At 33.7% G+C, this 15254-nt stretch overlaps 1 protein-coding gene across 1 annotated transcript; it reads left to right on the top strand.

Annotated features, from left to right (window-relative positions):
* The first annotated feature begins 13145 nt into the window (after window positions 1-13145).
* On the top strand, window positions 13146-14386 carry LOC144551898 (desiccation-related protein PCC13-62-like). The gene is made up of 3 exons (XM_078299998.1): window positions 13146-13517; window positions 13606-13831; window positions 13917-14386. The coding sequence occupies exons 1-3, from the start codon at window positions 13189-13191 to the stop codon at window positions 14295-14297; spliced, it is 936 nt and encodes a 311-aa protein (XP_078156124.1). The 5' UTR covers window positions 13146-13188; the 3' UTR covers window positions 14298-14386.
* The last annotated feature ends 868 nt before the right edge of the window (window positions 14387-15254 follow it).

Genomic DNA, 15254 nt, shown 5'->3' with positions numbered 1-15254 from the left:
TAAAATCGGTAAGAAAAAGTTTATCTCAGTTCTCAAAATTTCAAATGTTGCTCTCAGTATAGCACTTCCCATTCTATATTATGCAGAGTCCCATAATCCCTCTAGGGGGGATTTCACGTATATACCCCTCAAAAACTTCAAAATTACGTATTACCCCCTCTAAAGTTTGAAATTACGTATTTCTCCCTCTACACTTCAAAAACTCACAAATTTACCCATTTTATTGTATTTTATATTAAAACTCATTCTAAAATCTTAAAATAGTCATTTTACCTTTTATTAAAAGCATATAAAGCCCATCAAACTCAAATTTAAATCTAAAGAGTTCCTCTACCGTTTGATTCGTGTGCATCGCATTAAGATCTGTGCATAGTGCTTCAATTTCGTGTTGATCTAGCATGCACGGATCTTAAAGCAATATTGATTGGTGCACATCACATCAATATACGTGCGTGTTCGCATCAAGATTCTTGCTGATCTTGCGCACACATATTTAAAAGCAGTTTGGACGGTAGAAAAACTGTTTAGATTCAAATTTGAATTTGATGGGCTTTATATGCTTTTAATAAAAGGGTAAAATGGGTATTTTATAAATTTAGAACGAGTTTTAATATAAAAGACAATAAAATAGGTAAATTTGTGAGTATTTGAAGTTTAGAGGGGGAAATATGTAATTTTAAAGTTTTTGAGAGGTATACGTGAAATTCCCCCATCTCTCTAATAACTTGCGAAGTGGATTGCATGAGGTTGATTTTGTAGTCCGCCGCTCAGTTAAAACAAAAATGCTATGATCAGTTAAATCACATTGTTAGCGTAATGTTGCTTTCATTATACATGTATTTTTTGCTTGTTTCAAATATAAAATTGTAGTGCGGCTTGCCATTCCTTGACATGCGTCTCATTTGTCACCGTAGGACATGACTTGTTGTAGTTTAATCTTAGTCAAAAGTTCTTGAGACTAATGAGCGCAACGAGGAAAATATTTAATTATATTTCCACTACTTTGATTTAATTTCCATATGCGCATCCCATTTCTTCGCTGTCCTTCCCAATATTTTGCTGACTAAAGTATTGTTCAAAGTGCAAACAAATGCTCATCGGCTCATGTCTCCTAATTAATTAATTAAACCCATCTAATCATCTTTTGCCATCGCTTAAAGCATTACCTTAGTTGTGATAATGTTATGTTATCTGCTCTCCTCATTTCCAATTTATACATATAAAATTAAGTTGAGACTTTTCTGGAATCGTACAACTAAGGTATCTCTCACCCTTGAATTCACAGGGTTTTTTTATGACACCAGCTTTTACAAAATATAAATCTCTTTAAATTGTCATCTGTCCGATTTAATAATTTTTTAGCGCCAAAAAAGAAGCAAAATCTTATTCGACATTAATAGACTGCGCCAAATAAATTACTCGTGTAGGATTGGCAAAAAAACTCGTGACTTGTTTGAAATTGGTTTGAAATTTTTTTATAATTAGATCACTCGATTTTAGTTCGGCTCGTTATTAGCGAGTTCAATCTTAACTCATCTCGGCTCGTTGAGCGAAATAAAAAGAACTATTTCTTGACATTTTTATTATCTCTTTTGTGCCTATCATGAGAGGACGCAGAGTCTTGAAAGATGTAAAATTATTTTTTAATTCGCAATTTATATCATAGCACAAAATTTGTTAACAAACTGGCTCGATTCGACTAAAATCAAGTTCGGCTCAACTCGTACTAAGATACGACTCGAATTCAAGCTTTACCTAACTCAGACTCGTTAAATTCTACTTATTTCGTACAAAAACATTCAAGTTTATTTTAAAATTTTCAAATACTGTACTATAAAAAAATATTATTATAATTTTTTTCACATGCAGCTTATGAAAATTATATGTATGCTTTCTGTATCCAAATTAAAATTTTATAAAATGCAGTGAATAATATCAAAAACTTTCAAAAATTGTAAAATTATTAACTCAGTTTTATTGAATAATTAATGTTTATTATGAAAAGTATAAATGATTTAGATCGGATCCGAGTTGACCAAGAATATAATAGAATATAAGAATCTCAATTTTTAGATCTGATGGCAAAAGCCGGACAAGCTAAATCTAAAATTTGAGTCGAAGTATCAGATCTAAAACTTGGGTCGAAGTATCAGATCTAAAACTTGGATCAGACAGATTATTTGACATGTCATGATGCCAATTTGGATAGAGTTATCCGAAGACGTAGGCGTTAGTGTTAGTGTCGAACTCTGTAAATATTTTAATAATTATTTTTCATGTTCTACTGACTATTTTTCATATTATACTAATTGTCGAACTCTATAAATATTATAGTAGTTGTTTTTTATGTTCTACCAACTATCTTTCATATTATACTAAGAGTGAGTCTATGGTACTATGCATATTACGATTTGTTACCGTCCTACGGCTCTATATTCGAGTTTTCAAATCCTAACGGTCGATCCGAACCATTCACTTGTTCTCCATATTAATATGTGTTTGGAGACCAAATTTTACATTTTTTGAAATTTTTTTACTATTTTTTTAGATTTATTGAAAATCACTGTTTTTGGATGGTCCAGAATTTTCAGATCAAGTGATTTTATAAATATCTAAAAAAATAGTAATTTTTTTTTCAAAAATGTACAATTTGGTCTCCAAACACATATTAATATGGAGAACAAGATGAACGGTTCGGATCGACCGTTAGGATTTGAAAACTCGAATATAGAGCCGTAGCACGGTAACAACTCGTGATATGCATAGTACCATAGATTCACTCTTATACTAGTTATCTTCCGTCTACTATATGTTATATTTCATTTTCTTATAATTGTACGTATTTCATATTCTTCTAGTTGTATTTCATCTTATTTTAGTTGTCTTTCATGTTCAATTGCTATATTTTATTTTTTTTCTAGTTGTTTTTATTTTCTACTGGTTATTTTTCATGTTTTACTAGTTGTCTTTCATCTACCACTAGTTGTTTTTTATCTTGTACTAGTTGTCTTTCATCTTGTACAAATCATCTTTCATGTTCTACCAGTTGTCTTTCATTTACTACTGATTGTATTTTAACTTCTTCTGGTTGTATTTTCATCTTATTATAATTGTATTTCATTTTGTAGTGGTTGTCTTTCATTTTCTATTAGTCATTTTTCATCTTCTTCTAGTTGTTTTTCGTTTTGTACTGATACTTTTTCATTTTGTACAAGTTGTCTTTTCTCTACTACTGGTTGTATTAAATCTTCTTTAAATTGTATTTCATACTCTTCTAATTGTCTTTCATCTTGTATTGGTTGTTTTTCATGTTTACTGGTTGTCTTTTATCTTCTTGTAGTTGTCATTTACACAAATAATAAAGGTACTCTATGCACTCTTCCTCACATCCTCTTGAGCCAAATTGTGATTGGACGGTTCAGATTTAAACTCAAAATTTAGAATTACCTCATCATATCCAAACTTGCAGCAAATCAAAAACGTGGAACTAATTGTAGACAACGATAAATTTTTTTTTAGCATCGGATAGGGCTGCTATTGAGCCGAGTCATGAACAAGTTGGGGATAACTCATGAGCTAAGTCAACTTGAGTTGCTAACCAAGTTAAAAATTCAACTAAGAATCAACACTTGAGTCAACTCGTAGCTCGTGAACTAACTCACTGAAATTAATTATTTTGATTTTCAGACAAACTAACAGCTCAAAATAAATATTTTACAAATTACTCTAACAATCCACAGATAATAGACAAAATACAAAGTCGTTGTTTTGAGAGTCGGTACGAAACCCTAGCTGATCGCCTCCCCCGCCCCACTCCACCCCCTCAACCCCCCATTTTTTTCTTTTTCGGCTACCACGTCGCCTACGTCCGCCTCCACCTTCCTCTCTTCTGTCTCCTTGTTACACCAAAAAGGTATAGTCCAAAGTTTCAATACAATCAAGATGTACCTTTTATCCCTAAATACACTTTTTGGTTCAGATTGCAAGTATACAATCCTACCGTGTAGTATATTGTCGGGTATCGATCTACAGGGAGTGTGTTTAATTACTATGCTTAAAATTTAGTAATAAATTTCAGAAAATAAAATAAAGTAAAGTGCAATAAAAATAAATTGGGGGGTTTAGTTCTAAGTAAATCCGAAGTTGGGTTCAATACCCGAAGAAAGGAGTTTTAAAACAATAAAAGTAAATGAATGAAAGAAAAATTGGTTTGCTTTCAAGTAAAGGAGATCTAGGGGTATTCGGCCTACAATCACTTGCTAACTCTATCTATTCGGTATTTGTTTAAGTTCATGTATGATTTAATGAGGTTTCTAACCTAATATGTTATTAAGGGTCACTTTCGTGAATTAATAATGTGTCTAAGTAATTCGAACTTCACAATTAAGTCCTTCATCCTAGCTACCTAGACCATACGCTCTTGTTAGTCTCTCATCTCCTCAAATATTGATATTTCATGATTAAGTCCATCATACCAATACCCGATTTGATTTGAGATGTCCTAATTAGGGTTTGGCTTCACGGTTAGGTCCTTCACCAAGTTCCTAACCTTAATTTTTGTAGTTTCGGCTTAGATTACAAATTGGTTAAATCATAATCCAAACCTAGGATATTTGCATTCATAATTTGGTACTCTCCTCTCATCCTAACTTCTTTGGATCCTTTCCATAACAAAAAGATACCAAAGCGGGACTACTTCGATTTCAAGTACTAAACTATGTAATTAACACAAATGATAAATCACATAAATTAACATCAAATCTCATAAAACAATCATAAAAAAAACAAATAGCCAAATAAGATATAATTAAACAAGTTCATGCATTGACCTAAACCTCTAGAGAGATATCTACTCTCTTATGGAGAGATCCATTACAAAAAATTGGCAAAGTAAGAAGAAATGATTACACCCTTTATTGAATTAAGAACCTCTATCTTGCCGAATCTTGCTCAGGAAACCCTTCTTCTCCTTGCTTAAAAGCTTTCCTTACTTCAGAATTTATCGCTAAGTATTGTGTGTGTGGAGAGAGAGAATGAGATTCGATGATCTTTGCGAAGAGATGCCTTCAATGGATAATGAACCCCCTCTTTTATAACTAAAAGACCATGTCCAATTTAGAGGCTAGGAAGTGGAGTTAGTGGGTGCTATATTTGGATTGTTTCTCAGGATAGCTTGTCCAAGTTTAGCTGTAAAAATGTGTCCTTGGTGCGCCAAAAATAGAAACCATGTTGAAAACGTGTAATTTTGGTTGTCTGCGAGTTTAGTGCATCCGAATGACTCCAAATTTCCCTTTTTAGTTACTTATGTTGTAGATCTTCTTCCTAGCTTTCCAAAAAGTGGTCGTATGCCCAAAATGGAGTTACGAGTCAAAAGTTATGGCTATTTTAAGTTCAGGCTCTAGTTATGCGTTCTGCTACAGTGCGGTCAGGCCACCCGCACTGGGCTCGGATTTTTCCTGTGCGTCCAGATTTCATCTGCATCGATATCCGTGCATCCGCACGGATTTTGACGAATAGATTATTATACCATTTTAAAATTGGCGCGCATCCAGAAATCCATCTAAGTACTTAGTGCGTCCATATCGTAAACCGTGCGTTCGCACTGGGCATTTTTCTTCGGTTTTTCTTCGTTTTTCTCCATTTTCTGCAAATTAAAACTAAACAAACGCAGTAACTTGATCCTATATGTATTTTATTCACTTTATATTCAAAATACAAGATATTTGATGTTATTTTGTAATAAAAATCAGATCGAATATGTATATAATTTAGGTCTATCACTCCTCAAGCCTCCCCTCTTCTCTGAGATCTTCGCCTCCATTGTCTTCTATCTGCCAATCCCTTTGCTTTCGCCGCTCTGTCGTTCGCCACTCCGCCTCCCATCACAATGGCTCGCGAGTGAAACTCCTCTTTTCTGTTAATCTTTGTAAATTAGGTATTATATTTTTTTAGTTTTGTTTTGGGTGATGAAAGTAGTGTTTTTAGTGATGTTGTTGTTGATCTCTTTCTTCTCCTGCCTCTCCTCTTCTCTCTCTATCTCCTCCTCGCTCTATTTCTCTTTTATCTGAGTTTGGTTATGGAATAATGGTATGTGACTGGTACCGATCTTTATTTGCTGCTTTTGAATCTGGTACTGGCTCTTCTTTTTTGGTTGTCTTCGAAACTACGAATATTGGTATGCAACTAGTACTATCTACTCGTGCTACGACACTAGTACTGGTCCTCCCTTTGTTAATGTTATGCTGGAAGGATAACACTGAGACCCGTCTTCCTGTAATTTGGGCATGTCAGCAAGACTTATACTAATATGCTAGCTTTCAACTTAACCAGTAACATCATGCAGCAGCCTGCGAGTGCTCTGTTCTCTATAATTTGTGCAGTGTCTTGTTTTAATTAATGTACACTAGGGTACAGTAGAATTCAAAACTGACACACTGCATGTACTCAGTAATCTTGTAACTCGCTTGTTATGCTTATATATATAATATGCCTACAGGCTTTGAATAAAAAAATAAAAAAAACAATCCACATAATAAAAATTAATTGCTAAATTAGCAATTATGAAAATTTTAAAAATTAAGCAATCCACTCTTACATTGGTGCAATCAACCAAACAATTGAGAATTAAACATTTGACCAATAAGAATTAAACATTTGGCCAACTCATCTTTAGAAAATGATTTCTTATTAAGCAATTATTTTCAACAATTGCTAAATAAGCAATAGCCATACAATCCAGCAATTACAAAAACAATTGACACATCAGCATAAGCAATCCATAAACAATCACTGTTAGAGATGCTCTATAATCAAATTATCAAAACAATTCACAGTTTACTAATGATAAAATAGACTTGTTCGTTCGATCTGATCTGCGCTAAAATATTTTGGACTCGGTAATCGGCAGACGTACGAATTCATACGAATTAGAGTCACCGCTGACGTGGCCTTCTTGTATGCCATCGGTTCTTCTGTGGCACTGAACCAGGCATATTAAAAGAAACTTTTATCTGTCAATATTTTCTCCCAATCGCCTACACAATACTAGTCGATAATTAATTATTTATATTTTTAGAATGAAATTTCATACGGAGAGTGCTATTCTAAAAGTACAAATTAAAATTTTGAGTGCTGAGAGAAAATTTTGTTAATAAATACCTAATTTACCCCTCCTCTCTCATATTAACTAATTAAGAAATATAGCTAATAAAAAAAGTGAGAGAGAATTCTACCTTTAAGTGATTACCAAATTAAACAAGGCTCAAAATTCTACCGGCCACTAAATATTATATTCTTATTTCTTTACTGATTTTATGTGCTGAATTTTTTTACTGATTTAAAGCCTAAGGGCATTTGAATAAAAAAAATATTATATGATTTAAAACAAATTTGTGGCAAAAATTTGTTGAGACACTAATAGCGGCTGGTAGCATTTAAATTTTTTTGTAACATATTAGACACAGATACGGATACAATTATCCGTATCTATATTATTTTTCTCTATTTCTTTCAGAATTATATATGTTTAGATAGAAATATTTATTTTTGTTCATATCTTTTGATTAGAAATATGATTGTGTTGGTGAATTTTTTTTTTGTTAATGAGAGATATATTTTGTAAACATAAAAAATTATTTAGTTCACCGTAATTACTAAATATCCGAATTATATTTGTATTTTATGTTACTTTATTTTCAAACAAAAAAATAATTTATTGAATAATATGTTAATTAGATATTTGAATATATATGTATCTGTTTAATATTCAATCTGTATTTGTATCCATATTCGTTTAATATTTAATTTGTATTAATATTCATTTAATATTCAATCTGTATATGTATCTGTATCAAAAAAGAAAAGATATGAATAATATGGTTTTACCACTATCCGATCTGTATCCAGTCAGTTTTCAATCCTATAAACCGTAGAGGCACAGGAAGTGCTAAATGTTAGGAAAAAAAAAAGATCAGCTATAAATGGAGATGCGTCGATGATGAAAATGTTCGACCAGACAAACAATCTAGAATGGTACTTATTAATTATTATATCATATTCTTTTGATCTACATTGAATTTTCTATGATGCCTTGATCTCCATTCAAATAGAAAAGTATTCAATATTGTTCACATCTCTCATATGATTCCACACAAATAAATCATATAATAATCATCTCCAAACAGAAAAGTATCCTATATTGATCAAATATCAGTGTCTTTATAATATGTTAAAAAAAAAAAAATCCGCGCCATTAGTATCTGTACAAATTTCTGCCATAGACTTCCTTTAAATCATATATAATCATTTTTGTACTTGTTCAAAGTCAAGAGTACACGGAATCAATGAGGACATTGCTCTTTATTTGATGAAGAAAATATTTTTTATAATGTTACCTATGCACGTTGCCCACTCTATGGACAAAACTACAATGCTTATTTTAGTAGCTGATATAATTATTTATCTGACTTATTTGATAATAATTTAATTTTTCTCTCACTTCTTTTATTAGTTGTATTTCTTAAATGCTTAATATGAGAAAAAAAAGAATAAAATAGACAAAGTTTTCTCTCAACAATCAAAACTTTAATTTGTACTCTTAGAATAGCATTTCCCCCAAGTACCACTTTCAGCGACACATGCACCCGTGTCATCACAACTTAGGCAAATTTAGGATAACTACCTAGGTAGGTGTATATGAAAAGCAAATATTTTAATAGATCCATTAGTTGATAAGCTTGTTTATTAATTAATCTAGTGATAGAGGAGGTTGGAATGCACTGTTTTTTTTTTATTATTATTGAAAGCCTGTAAGCAATTGTATTGATTGAAATAGTTACAAATTAACTATTACACAAGATGAGATAACGAGTGTTTGTGAAAATATACAGTTGTTAACAAGTAAAAACGTACGAGGGTATATGTGCATCTAGTGGACACACAATTGGATTATTCTTGCTTAATTGGAGTGATATGAGCCTAGTGATTGTTGCCTATGTATGCATATCACAGCTAAAAAGGCACTAAATTCAAACTGGACCGAGAACTGAATCGATCGGACCAAAACAGTCACTAATCTGCCAGGAAGGCACTGGATAAAACTAAATCGGAAACTGAATCAACCTGTCTAGGACAATCACCTCTAAGCAGAGAGAGAAGAGAAGAGACAGGAGAAGAGGAGGTAGAAAGCAACACAAACATACAAACTAAAAATGGAAGGTATACCTACTGTACACAAAAGAGAGACCACTCATCCTTCTATTACCAAAGAGGACAAAGCACCTGCGACTAATCTGTTACTTCAGTCCAACACTTAACGATGAGACGAGCTCAGGAAGAAGCGCCATGCTTTTTTCCATGTTGATTTCGCCTCTATTCGCATGGCAGGTCGCACCGCTCAAGCTGCTGCTTTTTATTTCTTATTCGGTGGTTGGAATGCACTGTTGTTACTTTTAAAATAAAGAAGTAATATAATGAGAGTAATTAATATTTGAAATTTTGAGAGCTAAGAGAAATTTTTTCTCTATATATCATTTTTAGTAGCTCAAAGTAATGTTTATTTTAGTTGGAAAATGTTTATCTGAGTTTCGTTTTGAAAAATATTTATCATGCTTTTGCTTAAAAAATAATGAATTTTGTGTATTTGAAGAATAAATCTCTACATGAATTTTAAAGTAAAAAACTAAGCTCTATATCAAACGAAAGATTGCAAAAAATATTGAATGCCAGTTAATTTTTCCTTTTAGAGAAGACAATTAGTATTTCCTTTAAGAGCATGTGCACTGATTTTTCTTTTTAATTTCTACAAGTACGCTTGACACTTTATTCAACTTTTTTTTTTAAATGTAACATAATTTTTAGTTTAGAAAGATTTTTTTTTAAATCAGTTTTTAATTGTTTCCATTGACTCTCTTTTTCTCTTCCATAATAATACTTGTTGACATAGTTATTAAAAACAAATTAATACTTAATTACATGAGTGAGAAAGTTTAAAAATTAAAATCAGTTTAATTGGTATTTACTGCTTGACAATTGTTTTTATATTTCTTCTTGATTTATCCTATGTAAATGCATTAATTGATTGTAAGACCTGATGATGTGAGGCTTTTGTGTTAAAAGATATATTCTAATTTTTTTGTTCATAATTATTTTTTTTAGACTTGATAGCGCTACCAAGTATAACAGTAAATAAATTACATCAACTTCTCTGTCGTCATGCTATCACTCAATTACACAATTGAAAAATTATTCCCTGCTTCCATGTACCCTATAAGACACTCGTGAATCGAGTGGCCCATATCCGCTTACTCTCGAACACGTATCCTCTGCATTAACTCAAAAGGGAATCTTGTGAGTTAATGTATTTTAACTGTCTGATTTTAAACGGAGTCAATCCGAACGTCTGATTTTAACACAGAATTTTTCAATATTAGTGTGGTCTCGTTCACACGAATTTTAAAGCAGATCGGATGGTTCAGATTCTTTAACTCAAAAGATTTCCTTTTGAGTTACTGCAGATGATACAAATTCCTTACTCTCTAGTCTCTAGCATCAGGAATTCGCATCCTCTGAGATATCTCATATTTTGCGTGACTTTTTGGAATATCTTAACGGTTGAAAGACGTTCTGCACGAATCTTATAGCTAAAACAATACTGGCCCCCGCGCTATCTCCGAATAGGCACCGGACACGTAGGTCACGCAAACTATGAGATATCTCAGGGGATGCGAACTCTAGCATCAGATGTTTGTTCCTTACCCAAGATCCTTCCCAAGTTCCATTCATATTGTGTCAGCCTTGATAATGAGTTGCCCCATACAGTTCCAAACTTGACCCGCATACCGATATTGAACGAAAACATGGTAAATTGTTTTTATTGGACAGTCAGAACAGAAAGCACACTCAGCCTCACAGTACATTCCCCGTGTCAGCATGTTGTCATGTGTAAGGATTCGATTTTGAAGCAAGAGATAAGTAAAAAACTTGACCTTCAAAGATGCAAAGCTGCGTCACAGATGGCAGTAACTCCATTTAACCTTCATAATTCTTATTATTGAGTATTTCTCTGGAAACAAAACACATGTCGAGCATTGACCCGCTCACTGAGCTAAAAGCATGTCGAGCTCTAAATTTGGACAGCTCGAATCTAACTATTTGACAACTGAATCAAATACTTAATATTTTTTTTTTTTTGGTAAAAGTGGAAATATTCCGCCTGTTGCATTGCGGAACAACAAAGTTCATACAAAATTAGTGCAAAGCACCGAATATAGATCCAACTAGTGAAACATCAACCACTAGTAACTACCATCCACAAAACACAAAATATAAGAATATAAAATAATATCCCCGAGATACAATACTAGCATAAGAGCAAAGAACACAAGAAAATCCACTAAATGCCACTAATATCACTAATATCACTAATATTAGAAGAAGATGGCAAAACAGGAGAGAGTAAACCAGCTACCGCACAATGGCATCAAATACTGCCCTGTCACTCAGAAGGGACGACCCTTCTAAATCAAGAGAAGTGTCCACGTCTGAATCCAATAGAGGGCTAGATCTGTTCTGTGAGTCCGGGTCTGATAGAACTATCATGGTGCTTATCTAAATCAAAGAAGAAACATCAAAAGACAAAATTAACGATAACTTAAAATATGAATTATATAGGTTGTGATTATCACTCGTCCAATATTTTCTTTTTTATTTGACCACTTGGCCAAAATTTTAATTCCTCTTATACAACCTTGTATCTACCGTGACATAAATAATAGACATGCTAAATGATGCTTGCTTGTTTTATATCATGATGAGATGTTCTATGTTACTTTCTATTTAAAATGGTATAGTTTATATTTTAAAGAAAAAATAATATTTAAACATGAGCATTGATTTCTCACCTCTAAAGGTGCTCAACCGTGAATCATATGCTTCTCACTTACGGTAATAGAGCTCATTTCTCTACAGAGAGACGTAGTTCAATTTTTCCCAAGAAATAATTAAAAAATATTCATATTAATCTTGAATTCCTGATTTATGAAAATCCTTAATTCTAAAAAAGAATGTTCAACCGTGAACTAACAAGAAGTGAATTTTCTACAATAAAAAAACGATCAAACTATATAATTTTTTTAACTTTAATGAATAGAAACAAGAACTTTCTGAGATGAAATCCAACCACTTGATTTGATACTAAAATAATTAGAAAAAATATAAATTTTACATGTAAACGTATCACTCATAGAGTAAATTGGTTTGAACAATTTGAATTTGTCGTTTGAAGTCTATTCAATAAATTTTAAAATTGAGGTTATATGCCATCAATGTCAAAAAAAAATAAGAAAGAAGGAACTTCCGAAATATCAAATCAAAAATCGATTCATTCACATTAAATATTAATGCAAATTAAACGGTTTCAACCTGTCCAAAAGAAAAACCGCCTGGAAGGCTGGAAAGCCACTTGCTTAATCACGTAACGGGTGAGCCTTTTTGGGCCCGTATATAAGAGAGGTGGCAAAAACTAGAAACTGAAAAAATAAAATGTAATTTGGACTTTGAAAAAAAAAAACAGAAGACAAAACCCATCCCAGGCTTGGACCATTTGAGCCTGTTTCGTCTAACTTCCTCTCGGCTCCGAGAAATTGAGAGCGGAGGGCATTCAAATGTAGGACCTAAATTCATTGGATGTTCTGTTCAAGGCTTTGAGTAATCTTATCTGCGTTAAGATTTGTGTTAGTAAATTTTAACACTTAAATTTAATTTGACGTCTGGTCGGACCGTTCGATCGGTTTTACAATTCTCATGTAGACAACCTCACATATTCGTGCAGATCCAAATTTTAATGCAAATCATGAAGAATATCTGATCAAATTTGATCAGACTCCGAGGTTCCGTGTCTACGTGCATAGTTACAAGTAGAAATTGTCCAGTCAAGCAAAAGGATAAAAAGCTTGCCTAATGCTTACAATACATGAACTATATTTCTACCTATCTCGTTTTTGTTCAGACTGAAACGCACGCCACCAAACTGGTATTACGTGCCACTCGCCGGACATGCATGCACATGCTACGTGGCATTCTCTCCTCTTCTAGCCTCTATCTTCGCATCCACCAAATATATATATAATCTCCAACTCTCCTCTAACAAATAACACATGATCAGTCGTAAACTAAGGTACTAATTAAACCATGCTTGCCAACTTTACTTCAGCTATATTCACCTCTCTCCTCCTTTTTTCAACCCCGCCTAAATCCGGATCAGAAAACAAGCTATGGGTCAGGGGCAAAAACCCTTTTCTACCCCAATCAGACATTGATCTGATGGAATTCCCGCTAAATCTCGAGTTTCTCGAAGCAGAGTTCTTTCTGTGGGGATCAGTGGGTTGTGGCCTTGACAAGGTGGCACCAAGCCTTGCTGAGGGTGGCCCACCACCCATCGGCGGCAGGAAGGCCAATCTGGATCCTCTGATTCGTGACATCGTCATGCAATTCGCCTACCAAGAAGTCGGCCATATCAGGTTGGTTATTGATTTAATATATGTTACAAATCACATAAAATAACTTGTGATCATATATGTGGTTAAATTTACAAACACTAAATTGTAGAGCCATAAAGAAGACTATAAAGGGATTTCCAAGGCCACTACTAGATATCAGCTCAGGCAATTTTGCAAAAATTATGGACATGGCATTTAAGCGCAAATTGAATCCACCGTTTGATCCCTATGCAAATGGACTCAACTATTTGCTCGCTGCATACGTCATCCCTTATGTCGGCCTCACTGGATACGTCGGTGCAAACCCTAAACTCCAGAGCCCTCAAGCTAAAAGGGTAATTAACAAGCATTTGTTTTTTATTCATGCATAGTTAATTTTATTATAAAAAATCTGACAGAAAAAAAAAAAAACGATTGTAGCTCGTAGCAGGACTTCTCGGGGTGGAATCAGCCCAAGATGCGGTGATACGGGGACTGTTGTATGAGCGAGCGCTACAAAAGGTGCACCCATATGACATAACGGTGGCTGAGTTCACGGGCCGCATCTCCGATCTGAGAAACAAGATAGGCAAGAAGGGGGTGAAGGACGAAGGCTTAGTTGTGCCCCCAGTTATGGGGCCCGAAGGGCGGACTCCCGGCAATATCATAGCCGGCGACGAGGACTCCTTGGCCTGCGACCGGACGCCAGAGGAGATACTGAGGATTGTGTATGGCACCGGAAGCGAGAATATTCCCGGGGGATTCTTCCCCAAGGGTGCCGATGGCCGCATTGCTCGCTCTTATTGTCACCAGAGAGATTAATTTAATGTTTCTGATTATGTATGTGTATCTGTTTTAATTTCTGTGTGCCTGAATAAAATGACATCATATGCTATGGCCAGTTCTTTTCATGTTTTTCTATCCTTTTCTTCTCATAATATTTTCAAGATCAGTTTTTTCTGTTTAATTATTTCATGAACGGTGCATTAGCAATTTAGCATACAACAAAGTAAGCCTAGAAACGAGGCCCGAAATAAGGGAAATAGAGGAAAGACGACTATCCTCTTTACCAGTACAAATTATCCCTAAACGGCCTGTAGAATACTATAATGCTCGTCTGTTGCAAAGAATTGTAAAATTGATTCCATATTGGGTCGAGGGCCCAATATTGTGGGCCGCAAGTAGAGAGCAATTTGGATAACTTTTTAGCCCAAACTTGCTCCTCAAACCTTATTCTGTTTGTAATTTTATTTATCTAATCAAAGTCTTCACTACTAAGAAAGTGCCTGTCTCTAAGTAACCCAACTCTGGTAAAAGTATCTGAAAAGAACAGAGAACAAGTTGTGTTTTTCTCAAGTTCAGTAAAAGTGCAGAAGGATTTGATATTTGTTTGGCTGAAGAAAGAACAAAAAGGAAGAAATATTTGCTACCGACAAGCACGCAAATTAATATCTTATAATTAATGTAGTTCATAATCAGTTCTTAGAAAGCATTAAATCTTCGTCAGCCAATTTAATTTTCTAGTATAGAAAAGTCTCTCCATTTACTACCGAATACCAATTTGTGAACCAAAGTACTTCTGCAGTATTACTGCTTGCGGGGTGTTTCATTTTCAAATTTAGACTTTATAATCAAATAAAAGACTTAAGACATTTCATTCAGTTGACTTGGCTATTTTATTTTTTAGGAAACAGTGATAGATTGATAGCCACAAAATTTATCTGAATAAGTAAAAAAAAAAAAAAATGTGGTGTATGCTCCAATATATTATCATTTCCT

Source organism: Carex rostrata, chromosome 3 (assembly GCF_964058835.1).
Source record: "Carex rostrata chromosome 3, lpCarRost1.2, whole genome shotgun sequence".
Taxonomy (NCBI): Eukaryota; Viridiplantae; Streptophyta; class Magnoliopsida; order Poales; family Cyperaceae; genus Carex; species Carex rostrata.
Note: the sequence above shows the minus strand (reverse complement) of the source record. Positions and strands in the feature narration are given on the sequence as shown.